The sequence below is a fragment of the Hordeum vulgare genome, chromosome 3H (assembly GCF_904849725.1).
Source record: "Hordeum vulgare subsp. vulgare chromosome 3H, MorexV3_pseudomolecules_assembly, whole genome shotgun sequence".
Taxonomy (NCBI): domain Eukaryota; kingdom Viridiplantae; phylum Streptophyta; class Magnoliopsida; order Poales; family Poaceae; genus Hordeum; species Hordeum vulgare.
The window spans coordinates 421,178,992-421,191,391 of NC_058520.1; the positions used below are offsets into that span (position 1 = coordinate 421,178,992).

Below are 12,400 nucleotides of genomic sequence, written 5' to 3' on the forward strand. Positions count from 1 at the left end.
CTCGACCTCCTCTCTAGTGGTTCTTTGCTCCTCTGGGTGTCTTGTAAGCAGAAAAAAAACTCCAAAAAGTTTCATGGCATTTGACTCCGTTTGATATTGATTTTCTTCGAAGTAAAAAACAAGCAAAAACATCAACTGGCATTGGGCACTATGTCAATAGGTTAGCCCAAAAAATGATATAAAGTTGCTATAAAATGATTGCAAAACATCCAAGAATGATAATATAACAGCATGGAATAATCAAAAATTATAGATACATTGGAGAAGTATCAGACCCCTCATCGTCGTGTCGTCGCCCGCGTCAGGCGCTTCGAGAGGCACCTCCTCTCCTCCCGAGTACTCCTCCCTGGGCTAGCTCCCCTCGGCTAAGGGGTGCAGGTTTCTCTGCAACGCGGGAATCGTCGCATGCTCCCTCTCCGCCTCGGTGCGCTCCACCTCAACTTCGGGCTCATGGACAACCTCCCGGTGCCCCTCGGGGTTCGCAAGGGGCACATCAGCCCCCTCGGTTCACACCATGGTCGCAGACGTCGTGGGTATCACGGCCTTCTTATTTTTCCTCGCGGGCTCCCTATAGAGCCGGCAACTCATCCATGCGCCTCGAGAAACAAAGGACAAAAATAACAGAGTAAGTGAACTCACTCGTCTGTGGTGACCCAACACCTTTTCCTTAGCTTCTGGTGGGAGCGGTTGCCGCTGCCGCTCTCGTGGAGGTATCGTGAGGTCCCTCGAGAGGGCTCACTATGAGGCCTGCTAGAGCTCGCCTCTGGTGGACTAGAGCGGGCCCCCTCCTCGTGAGGCTCGACAACCTCCTCAGTCTCCCCTCTGCGGGGGTCGTCAATTTCTTCGTAGTCCTCCACTTTCGCCCCCATGCTCACACACGTGGAGGGCACGATCAAAAATTGCACGTCATCGTCACTGGCTTTGAGAAGCAGCTCCTGGCGACTCCGCAGCCGCGCCCGTCCATTGGTCTCCATGGCGGCCCTTGCCGAGTGCCCATCGTTTTTGCGACCACGTGAGAATGGCACAATGAGGAGAGGGTTATCGTGGGGACCCTCTTGTCTTGCGGGGACCAGCCCCCACTCATTGAACCTTCGCATCACCACCGAGATGACGTCCTCGTTGCCACGGTAGTACAATGGGATCCCGTCCTCATGTATGCCCGGCATGGCCTCGGTGAATAAGATCTTCATGTCTCATCCACCCACTCCACCGTGAGGCTGTCGTTGCTCAGCGTCATCGTGTCCATGCTATCGGCCTAGGCCCATGCTGGGTGTGAATGCTTATGGATAGGGGTGGTGCAACGACGCACGAACTCCTTAGCAACCATCACTCCCGTGAGGCCGGTGTCCCGCAGCTCCTGGATCCTTGCAATGAACGGTGCCAGCCCTACGTCGTTGATCTTGGAGTGCTCCCATCCTGAGCTCTTCACGATGGGCACGAACGGAAGCTGAAGAAGAGGGCTGTGGTGGCCTACGTCCATGCAGACCCAGCGTGACCTAAAGCCCTCCACCTTCTTCATGATCTTCATATTGATGATCTTTTTGGCCATCTCATGGACCATGCGAAAGGAGGCGCACCCCATGCTATGGCTCACACGTACATCCGCAAGCTATAGAAGGTCCTGAAGAGGGCCATCGAGGGCATCACTCCTAGGAAGCCCTCACAAAAGAAGGCGAAGATGGCATGGAGGAAGACCGAGTTGGGATGAAGATGGAGCGCGTGGATCTTGTAGTGGGCAAGGATGGCGCAGAATAAGTCGGAGAAGGGCGATACGAGGCCGAAGAAGATGGAGTGGAAGAAGAAGGGGAACATAGTCGTCGGCAGCTCGCGGGGAAACTTGGAGACATGCCAGATCTTCGTGGACCCATGCTCGTTGTGAGCGCAGGCCGTCATGGGGCTCACCTTGTTCAGCCCCTCCTGGTTGTTGATGGTGGACTTCAGTAGGGCCGGTTCAAGCTGCGCTCCGGTGGTGGTCGTCCTCTTCTTGATGGTGGGAGCCATGGCGGCGGCGCAATATTGGAAGTGCGAGAAAGGAAGGGCGAGGAGAGGCGCGATCTAGGAAGGAGGAGCAGTGTGCAAGGAAGGTGAATGGGGCAGAGGAAAGCAATGATGTTTCCTGCGCCGAACGTGAAATAGTCTTATGGCAGGGCTTGCAGTTACACATGCATCACGGGGGAAGTGGGGGCGTCCCCGTCCCATTGTGTTGCCACACATCCCTGCCTGGGCCCGGTAGTCCACTAAGCCCCGCGTCATTTTGACTCATGCCATTTCATTCTTAACGGGCGGAATGTGCCCACAGCGGGCCCCGGGGCTACCGTCGGTCCAGTGGGGACCAGGGTACCACGACTTGTGTGCCTGTCGCCCAGTCAGCGACACCTGAAGGGCCAAACTCCTGCTGGAGCCCACTCCTGGGCTCCGCAAGCTCAAGACACCTCGCGAGGAGCCTCTCTTCAAGGGGGGCTCTTCAGGACGATCATCTCCAAGTAGTGGGCAGCCTCGCGAGGTGGCCTACCGTGGAGCTCTCCGCCTAGAGGGGTCGTGCGGCGCTGGCCGCGCGGTCGCGTGCCCACCACATGGATGATGTCATGCGCATGACATGATTGCAAGGATTGTGCTAGCGGGCGCGGACAGAGAGGTTTTCCTCTTTGGTGATTAAAGGGAAGCGTGCGGATGTCCTCCCCCAAACGAGTTCCAAGACATGTTGTTTTGGTGCAAGAAGACTACCGTGACGCTTCACGCCAGGTTGGGCGTCATCGTCGAGCCCACGTGCGCGTGAGGAACGATGGTTTTGCAGATAAAGACCACTTTTTGTAATGATAGACTGAGCGTGTGTCTCCCTTCGAATTTCCGCCTTGTGGCCACGCTTTCTTGCCGATATTTCCGGGAAAGAAGACCAAGACAAAATGATAAGAGGGATAGTGTTGCTACTTTGGGAGGGACCCATCTCTCTAGTTCCCTAGGAAGCCCTTTTTTGTACCTCCAACCTTGTAACACTTGTGCACACCCTAAAAGCAATCCCATCAAGTAGAAGTAGGGTTTTACATTGTCTAGTGGCCCGAACCTGGATAAATTTATATGTTTCGTTCGTGCTTTGCGCGTGTAGCATCGTCAAGGTTACAGGTTGTAGATCACGGACGAGGTTCCTAGTGTTCAAAGTAGGATTTTTGGAGGGTTTTCTTTCGACTCATAATCAATCTCCAACAACTTATCTATCTATTTATCTGTCAATAAAAATATACAAAGACCGTCCACTTAGAAATGAAAATTGCTTTATAGTGAACTTAGTAAAATCGGGGACCCATTCTTTTTCCTTTAAAAACTGTGCTAGCTAGTGTGTCGCCTTTTCTTGTGAATCAACCAAAAGCTAGTGGCGGTATGGATAAGAGTAGAATGAAAGCATGATTGCAAAAGTAATTCGTACCAGCTAAGCGAGCTGCATTGTCATCTGTATAAAAAACGGATGCCATACCGACAGTGCTAGCTGGCTATTGATAATTGAAAGGGACGTGCCGCCACGCGACTCCATGATGTGCGTATCCGTATATGACAACGGTTAGTCCCGAAATTGTTTTTGAGCTCGGCCTTCATGATGAACTTTAAATTTGAAATCTAAAATTCGTGAAAATTTATATTTTTAAAAATTCTGAAAAAATACAAAGATAAGTGAGGGCGTAACATACATGTGTGTAAATTTTCAGAAAAATACGTCAAAATGAGGCCTATACAAAAAAACAAATATGAGGTATTTTAACACATGATACTATTCATTGTACAGGTCATGAATTTGTCTTTTTTGCGCAGATCATATTTCAAAGTATATCATTCTAAAAATTTAGACACATACACATAACATCCTTCTTTACTTGCATATTTTCTTTAGATTTTTTAAACTAAAAAGTTTGAAATTTTAATTTTTCAAAAATTTCAAGATCCAAAGAGCTCGGCCTCCAAACGTCCGTTCTCCGCTGAGTCCTTATATCATAAACAAGGAAAAAAAGATAGCATGCTATATAAAATAGCGCGATCTATAAAAATATGTTATTAGTATGCTATAACGTATACTATAACATGCTATTAGTGAAAAATTGTACGTTGATAAATTTAATGAGATAATTCTTTACATGCTATAGCGTGCTATAAGCAATGCTATAACGCGCTTTTTTTTTCAGTGATCATGAGTACTACTATGGTAACGAAGCTACCAGCAATGTTACGCTCTTTGCCAACAGAGTTACTGGGCTACAAGCTAATAGTTCTCGTCTGGATCTGAGCAACCTCCGTCTCCGATGGTAACGCGATGTAAGCGACGGGCCATCCTATCACATCTCTGATGTTGATCTGAAGAACCTAGTCGGCTGTGAAGTAAGATGAAGGTTTCCAGACTAAACATTTTCACCCGAAGCAAAATAGAATGTGTTGCATTGCTGCTGCTCCATGCCCGCAGATACGGCGTATACTCGTACAATACAGTACCACTATGCAATAGAATGGACTCACTCATCACCACGCGCTCGTGCATTGGCCCGTCCCTGCTTCGCCACTCTGTTCCACACTTGCACCAACTCCATGATTACCCATCGTTTGATAAATCCAAAACCGAACACTAGACGTGTACTACCATCCCATTTTGACCAGAGAACACGTCCAAATCAAAGAGGCAGCCATTATCTTATCCTGGTTTAGTACCAGCTCTGATCATTAGCAGCTCAACTAATAACGTGAGCAAAGCACCGACAGACGACAGTCTTTTCGCGGGCACACACCCAAATCGCAAATGGACCATGTCTTTCAATCGCACTAGCAGGAACCCAAAATGTACTGCGTCGTTACGAACATTCTGGCCTCAAACACATAAATTCAATCACATAACCCGATCTCAACAAACCGCCAAGAAGGCAAGAACAAGAATGGAAGAAAGGAATTTGAACAGGGTGGAAGGAAGGAAAGAAACACCACCGGCACGTGGAAGGCAAGAAAACCCGTCAAGTGTATGCACATTGATTGATGGCCATGGCGTCCTGGTCGTCGTGCGATCATCCCAAGCTACCCAGCTCACAAGAGGTAGCCAAGAAGAGCAGCCATGCCGGCCACGCCCCAACCGACGGCCCTGGCGCCGGCGGCGCCCGTGGGAGCGGCGTCGTCGGCTGACCCGGCCGGCCCGGAGGCGGCCTCACCCTTCTTGGTCTTGTCCCCCTTGGAGGCGGTGGGCGCGGGCGCCGGAGCCTTGGCCCCGAACATCTCTGCGGGCAGGAGCACCTTGTCGACCGAGTAGACGGCGAGCGGCTTGACTGCGCTGAGCGCGTTGTTGACGGCGACCTCGACGACGCCGGTGGAGACGTTGACCTGGTTGTTGCCGGTGGCGATGATGTTGAGCGTGATTGGGTCCTTCTTGCCGGAGGCCTGGGTGCGGACGGGGTTGCTGGCCGTCTGGAAGGACTCCATGGAGTAGTACTGGGGCAGGATGTGTCCCTGGACCAGCGACACCTGCTCCTGCTGGCTGAGGCTGTTGAGCGTGCCGGGCTTGAGGTTGTTGAAGGCGTTGTCGGTGGGCGCGAACACGGTGTAGCCGTTGCCGTTGAAGGAGTTGTTGAGCTGGCTGTTGAGCTGCGTGTCCTGCTGCGTCTCCTTCATCAGCCGGATGAAGGTCGTGTACTGCCCGCCCTTCACCAGGATGGCCGTCACGTTCGGCGGGCCGGCCGGCGTCGCCGAGGGGCCCGGGGCCTGCGCCTGCGACACGGCCACCAGGGCCAAGAGCGCCGCCGCGACGACGACAATGCCGCTCCTCGCTGCCATTGCTTGTGTGGCTCTGGCTGGCATTGCTCTCAAGTCTGAACAACGGAGGTTGCAGCTGAGGAGAGAGCGGTGGTGTGTGTAGTGCGTGTTGTCGGTACAGGGTGCTGGTGTTGGCTGATATAGGGAGGCCGACGTGGGGTGGGGTTAGGGGTGACCGGCTGGAGATGAGCTGGTCTGACGGTGCGTACCCATCGGTGGTTGCCGATGAGGGTTATGTTATTCTCTGCGCGTGGAATGGCGGGAATGTGCGCTACGACACGATGCTGGGCGACGCAATGAAGTGAGCCGCGGTGCAGTCAGTTCTCGAGAACTGTCACCGTTCGATTGCGATGATTTAATGGTAGTACGCGGAGCACACGAGAATCTTGCGCAGCCAACGGCCGTGCAGAACTAGTTGTGCGCGCGCATGTGCCATCAATTTCGATTAGAAGGCCGTGGGTAATGAAAAGTCTGTAGCAGGTGAGGAAAGAATTAACACTCCGTGGGTGATAAAAAGTCTGTGGCAACCCCGCCACACCGATGCCAAAACTTGACGAAGTCGTCTCTTCCAACGGAGTAAATTGTCAAAAACTACCACATTTGACGCAAATGTGTCCGGTGGCTATCACTTTACAATTATTAACGAAAAACTACTAAAAATTTGTTAATCCGTTGTTAAAAACTATCGATCTTTTTAACACCTCTCATCTTGTTAAAAACTATTCGTCTCTTCCAACGCTACAACCGGGATTCACCTCGCTTGTCTTCCGTCACCGTTTCACACCTCTCATCGATCCGCCGCAAAGGTAATATTTTCTTGTACAATATTCATTATGCTCCACAAGTATTTGGTGAAATGTCGTGTTATTTTTATTCTCTTCTTCTTTGAATTAGTGAATGTGGATATATGAGCTAATTTTTTTTAATATTGCATTTTTTTATACTTTTTGAAAAATAATGCACCGATTCAAAAAATTTGAAAAATAAGCCTGCCTCGGCCACTGCGAAGCCAATTGGACGCTGCCGGCTTTGGTGCGCCCGATAGGAAGCAGTCGGCCGGGCCTAGGCCGATTAGTGGCTCTCGGCCACGTGGGAGCCGACTAGTGGCCAGGCCACTGCGTGTCGGCCTGGGGGAAGTCGATAAGGCTATCGGCCTAGGCGTGGCCAACTAGTGGCCACGAGCCAGCCCGAGCCAGCCCCTTCCCCCCTCTCCTTGTTCCTCCTTCCTCTTTCTTCCTTCTCCCTTCTCCCATTCTACCTTATCTCCTTTCTCTCTTTCTTCTCCTTCGTTCTCCCCCCGCACAATTTTTTTTCCATTTCCACGTTTTGAACAGTACTTTTATTGTGTAAGGAGGAGGGCATCCAAACTATCCGTCTCACTCGCGATGGAATTTTTTATTTTCAACGTTAGCTATTTTCCCGACTCCATTTCCCGCCCATATTCCCCCAATCGGCCACGCCATCTCGTTCTCTCCTCCGTTGCCGCCAATATTTCCACGTCTCCATTCCCGCCAAATTTTTCGCACCACCCTTTCCCGCTAAATTTTGCCCGTTTCTTTTCCCGCCACCTTTCCCGCCACCTTTTTACCCTCTTATTTCCCACCAAATCTTTCCCGCCTCATTTCCCTCCTCGTTTTCCCGCCATCTTCCTGGTCATCTAAGTCTATAAAAGGAGGCATTGGACTGCCTTCCTCCATCATCCAGCCTCAAAGGGACTTGTGAATCTTATTTCATGTATTTCGGGAATCTTACTTTGTTTGTAAGATGATCCAGGCTTACTTTGTTTGTAAGATTCACAAGTCCCTTTGAGGCTTGATGATGGAGGAAGGCAGTCCAATGCCTCCTTTTATAGACTTAGATGACCAGGAAGATGGCGGGAAAACGAGGAGGGAAATGAGGCGGGAAAGATTTGGCGGGAAATAAGAGGGTAAAAAGTTGGTGGGAAAATAAACGGGCACAATTTGGCAGGAAAGGTGGTGCGAAAAATTTGGCGGGAATGGAGACGTGGAAATATTGGCGGCAACGGAGGAGGGAACGAAATGGCGTGGCCGATTGGGGGAATATGGGCGGGAAATGGAGTCGGGAAAATAGCTAACGTTGAAAATAAAAAATTCCATCGCGAGTGAGACGGATAGTTTGGATGCCCTCCTCCTTAGACAATAAAAGTACGGTTCAAAACGTGGAAATGGAAGATTTTTTGTGTGGGGGGGGGAAGGAAGGAGGAGAAAGAGAGAAAGGAGATAAGGTAGAATGGGAGAAGGGAGAAGGAAGAAAGAGGAAGGAGGAAGAAGGAGAGGGGGAAGGGGCTGCCTCGGGCTGGCTAGTGACCACTAGTCGGCCACGCCTAGGCCGATAGCCTTATCGGCTTCGCCAGGGCCGACAGGCAGAGCCGACAGGGCAATCGACGTGGCCTGGCCACTAGTCGGCCGCCACGTGGCCGAGAGCCACTAATCGGCCGGGCCTAGGCCGACTAGCACTAGAGCCGACAGCCTCCAATCGGCTTCGAAGTGGCCGAGGCAGGCTTATTTTTGAAAAATTTCGAATCGGTGCATTATTTTTGAAAAAGAATAAAAAAATGCAATATTAAAAAAATTTAGCGATATATGAAGTACATATACAAACACTATGTTAAATCATGAGACGGCTCGTTCGACGAGGAGGATTACATGGATGAGACGATGATGCAAGCGGTCATTGCAGACATGGAGCGTGCGGAAGACCATGTTCTCAATGTCAAGGAAGCGATCAAGGCGACAACTGCTCCTCCGATGAAGTGCATGAAAATATCTGAGATTGAGTTAGATTAGCGTGAATGTTGCGGATCACTGCATCAGATAAGTGTCATGTGTTCTTGTTTTGGCGGCCTGTGAGCCTGCCTACTTCCATTCTACTACAACTTTAGTGCACTTAGTTTCCTTTAATACTCTTATGTTAGTTTCCCTTCGAACTGTTGTAATAAGATGTTTGAACTACTTTGGTTTCATATTCATATCGAGCCAGGGAGAGCCTCCCTATTTATCTTTAAAAAATCAACTGTCATCGAGCGCTGCACCAACTCCCTTTGAAAGGACATGGATATCGTCAAGAGGGGATGAATAGGCACTTTAAAATAATTATGATTTAGGCTTGAACAAATGGGGAATAGAACTAATGTTTAATTAGTCAAGCACAAAACATAAAACAATTAGGCTCACCTATGTTCACCAATAACTTGTGTTAAGCAAGATAAAGAACTAAGTGATAGTAAGATATATAACAAGAAATGATATGGCTATCACCAAGTAAAGTGCATGAGTAAAGGACTCGGGTAAGAGATAACTGAGACACGCGAAGACGATGATGTATCATGAAGTTCACACCCTTGCGGATGCTAATCTCCATTTGAAGCGATGTGGAGGCACAATGCTCCCAAGAAGCCACTAGGGCCACCATAATCTCCTCACGCCCTCGCACAATGCAACATGTCGTGATTCCACTAGTGGTGTCTTTTGAAGGTGGCGACCGAAACCTTTACAAACAAGGTTGGTGCAATCTGCACAACTTAATTGGAGGCTCTCAATACCACCACAAAGCTTCACCACAATAGATTGTGGCTCCGGGGTGCAAATTGTTCGGGGAAATTGAAACGTCTCCAACGTATCTATAAATTTTAATTGTTCCATGCTATAATGTTATAATTTCAGGATACTTTTTGGGTGTTAATTTAACAATTAATATTATTTTAGCACTAATCTATTAACGTAGTGCCCGGTGTGAGTTGTTGTTTTCTGCATGTTTTTGGCTTTTCAAGTTTATAGTACCAAACAAAGTATAATTGCCACGAGACTTTTTGATGATTTTTTCTGTACCAAAAGAATACATGGAAGCTTTGGGAGAAGATCGAAGGCTACACGCGAGAGCCAGCACACAACAAGCACGTCCAGGGGTGGCCGCACCTGTTGGGGAACGTTGCATGGGAAACAAAAAAATTCCTACGCACACGAAGACCTATCATGGTGATGTTCCTCTATGAGAGGGATATCGGATCCACATAACCTTGTAGATCGCTAAGCGGGAATCGTTAAGAAACGTGGTTGATGTAGTGGTACAACTTCGTGATTCAAAACTCCGTCGTCCCACGATCCGTCCCGATCTAGTACAGAACGGACGGCACCTCCGCGTTCAGCACACGTACAGCTCGATGACGATCTCCGCCTTCTTGATCCAGCAAGAGAGACTGGGAAGTAGATGAGTTCTCCGACAGCGTGACGGCGCGCCGCTGATGGTGATGATCTATTCCTGCAGGGCTCCGCCCGAACTCCGCAGAAATCCGATCTAGAAGAAGAACTACGAGGTATAAGTTTGAGTTGCACGTGGCAAAGTTGTGTCTCAAAAACCCTAAAACCTCTAGTATATATAGGAGGAGGGGAGGGGCTAGCCTTGGGGCTCAAGGAAGCCCCTAGGGCGCCAACTGAAGTGGAGAGGAGGACTCCAACTCCAATTCAGTTTGGGAAGGAGGAGTCCTCCTCTTCCTTCCCACCTCCCTCCTTTTTTTTATTTTTTTGGTTTTCTTTCCTAGAGCCATAGCCCACTTGGGTTGGCCTCACCAGCACACTAAAGGTTGGTGCGCCATCCTAGGACTATTGGACTCACTCCTGCGTGGGTGGGCCCCTCCCGGTGAAAACCTGGAACCCATTCGTCACTCCAGGTACACTACCGGTAATGCCTGAAATCTTTCCGGTGACCAAATGAAACCATCTTATATATAAATATTTGTTTCCGGACCATTCCGGAAACCCTCGTGATGTCTGTGATCTCATCTGGGACTCCGAACAAAACTTCAGTCACCAACACATATAACTCAATTATACCGAAACGTCACCAAACCTTAAGTGTGCAGACCCTGCGGGTTCGAGAACTATGCAGACATGATCTTGAGAACTCTCTGGTCAATAACCAACACCGGGACCTAGATGTCCATATTGGCTCCTACATATTCTACGAAGATCTCTATCGGTTGAACCTCTATGTCAAGGATTCAGTTAATCCCGTATACTATTCCCTTTGTCCTTCGGTATGTTACTTGCCCGAGATTCGATCATCGGTATCACTATACCTAGTTCAATCTCGTTACCGGCAAGTCTCTTTACTCGTTCCGTAATACAAGATATGATGACTAACTTCTTAGTCACATTGCTTGCAAGGCTTATTGTGATGTTGTATTACCGAGTGGGCCCCGAGATACCTCTCCGTCACACGGAGTGACAAATCCCAGTCTTGATCCATGCCAACCCAACAGACACCTTTGGAGATACCCGTAGAGCATCTTTATAGTCACCCAGTTACGTTGCGACGTTTGATAACCCACAAGGTATTCCTCCGGTGTCCGGGAGTTGCATGATATCACGGTCATAGGAACAGATAAATTGACATGCAGAAATAAACTGACACGGCCATATGCTACGTTTATAGTTTGGGTCTTGTCCATCACATCATTCTCCCAATGATGTGATCCTGTTATCAAGTCACAACACTTGCCTATGGCCAGGAAACCTTGACCATCTTTGATCAACGAGCTAGTCAACTAGAGGCTCACTAGGGACAGTGTGTTGTCTATGTATCCACACATGTATTTGAGTTTCCAATCAACACAATCCTGATAATAAATGATTATTATGAATAAAGAAATATAATAATGACCAACTTATTATTGCCTCTAGGGCATATTTCCAATAGTCTCCCACTTGCACTGGAGTCAATAATCTAGTTCACATCACTATGTGATTGTAATGAATCTAACACCCATGCAGTTCTGGGGTTCAATCATGTCTTGCTTGTGAGAGAGGTTTTAGTCAACAAGTCTGAACCTTTCAGATCTGTGTGTGTTTTACAAATCTCTATGTTATCTTGTAGATGCTGCTACTACGTGCTATTTGGAAATATTCCAAATGACTGCTCTACTATACGAATCCGGTTTACTACTCAGAGTTATTCGGATTAGTGTCAAAGCTTGCATCGACGTAATCCTTTACGACGAACTCTTTAATCACCTCCATAATCAAGAAAAAAAAATCCTTAGTCCATTGGTTACTAAGGATAACTTTGACCGATGTTCAGTAATTCAATCCTGGATCACTCTTTGTACCCCTTGATAGACTCATGACAAGGCACACATGAGGTGCGGTACACATCATGACATACTTTAGAGTCTACGGCTAAGGCATAAGGGACGATCTTCGTCCTTTCTCTTTCTTCTGCCGTGGTCAGGCTTTGAGTCTCACTCAAATTCACACCTTACAGCACAACCAAGAACTCCTTCTTTGCTGATCTATTTTGAACTCCTTCAAAAACCTGTCAAGGCATGCATTTCTTTGAAAGTTCTGTTTAGCGTTTTGATCTATCTCTATAGGTCTTGATGATCAATGTTCAAGTAGCTCTATCCAGGTCTTCCTTTGAAAAACTCCTTTCAAACAACCCTTTATGCTTTACAGAAATTCTACATTACTTCCGATCAACAATATGTCAACCGCATATACTTATCAGAAATTCTATAGTGCTCCCACTCACTTCTTTGGAAATACTAGTTTCTCATAAACCTTGTAAGTCCAAAAGCTTTGATTATCTTATCAAAGCGTATATTCCAACTCCG

At 48.3% G+C, this 12,400-nt stretch overlaps 1 protein-coding gene across 1 annotated transcript; it reads right to left on the reverse strand.

Annotated features, from left to right (window-relative positions):
* Nucleotides 1–4,798: 4,798 nt before the first annotated feature.
* On the reverse strand, nt 4,799–5,889 carry LOC123440079 (fasciclin-like arabinogalactan protein 11). Its single transcript, XM_045116664.1, has one exon. It carries the CDS (start codon nt 5,815–5,817, stop codon nt 5,053–5,055), a length of 765 nt encoding a protein of 254 aa, XP_044972599.1. The 5' UTR covers nt 5,818–5,889; the 3' UTR covers nt 4,799–5,052.
* Between the last annotated feature and the right edge of the window lie 6,511 nt (nt 5,890–12,400).

Excerpts from the sequence above, each read along its gene's own strand:
- LOC123440079 (XM_045116664.1), bottom strand. The coding sequence starts at position 5,817 with ATGCCAGCCAGAGCCACACAAGCAATGGCAGCGAGGAGCGGCATTGTC.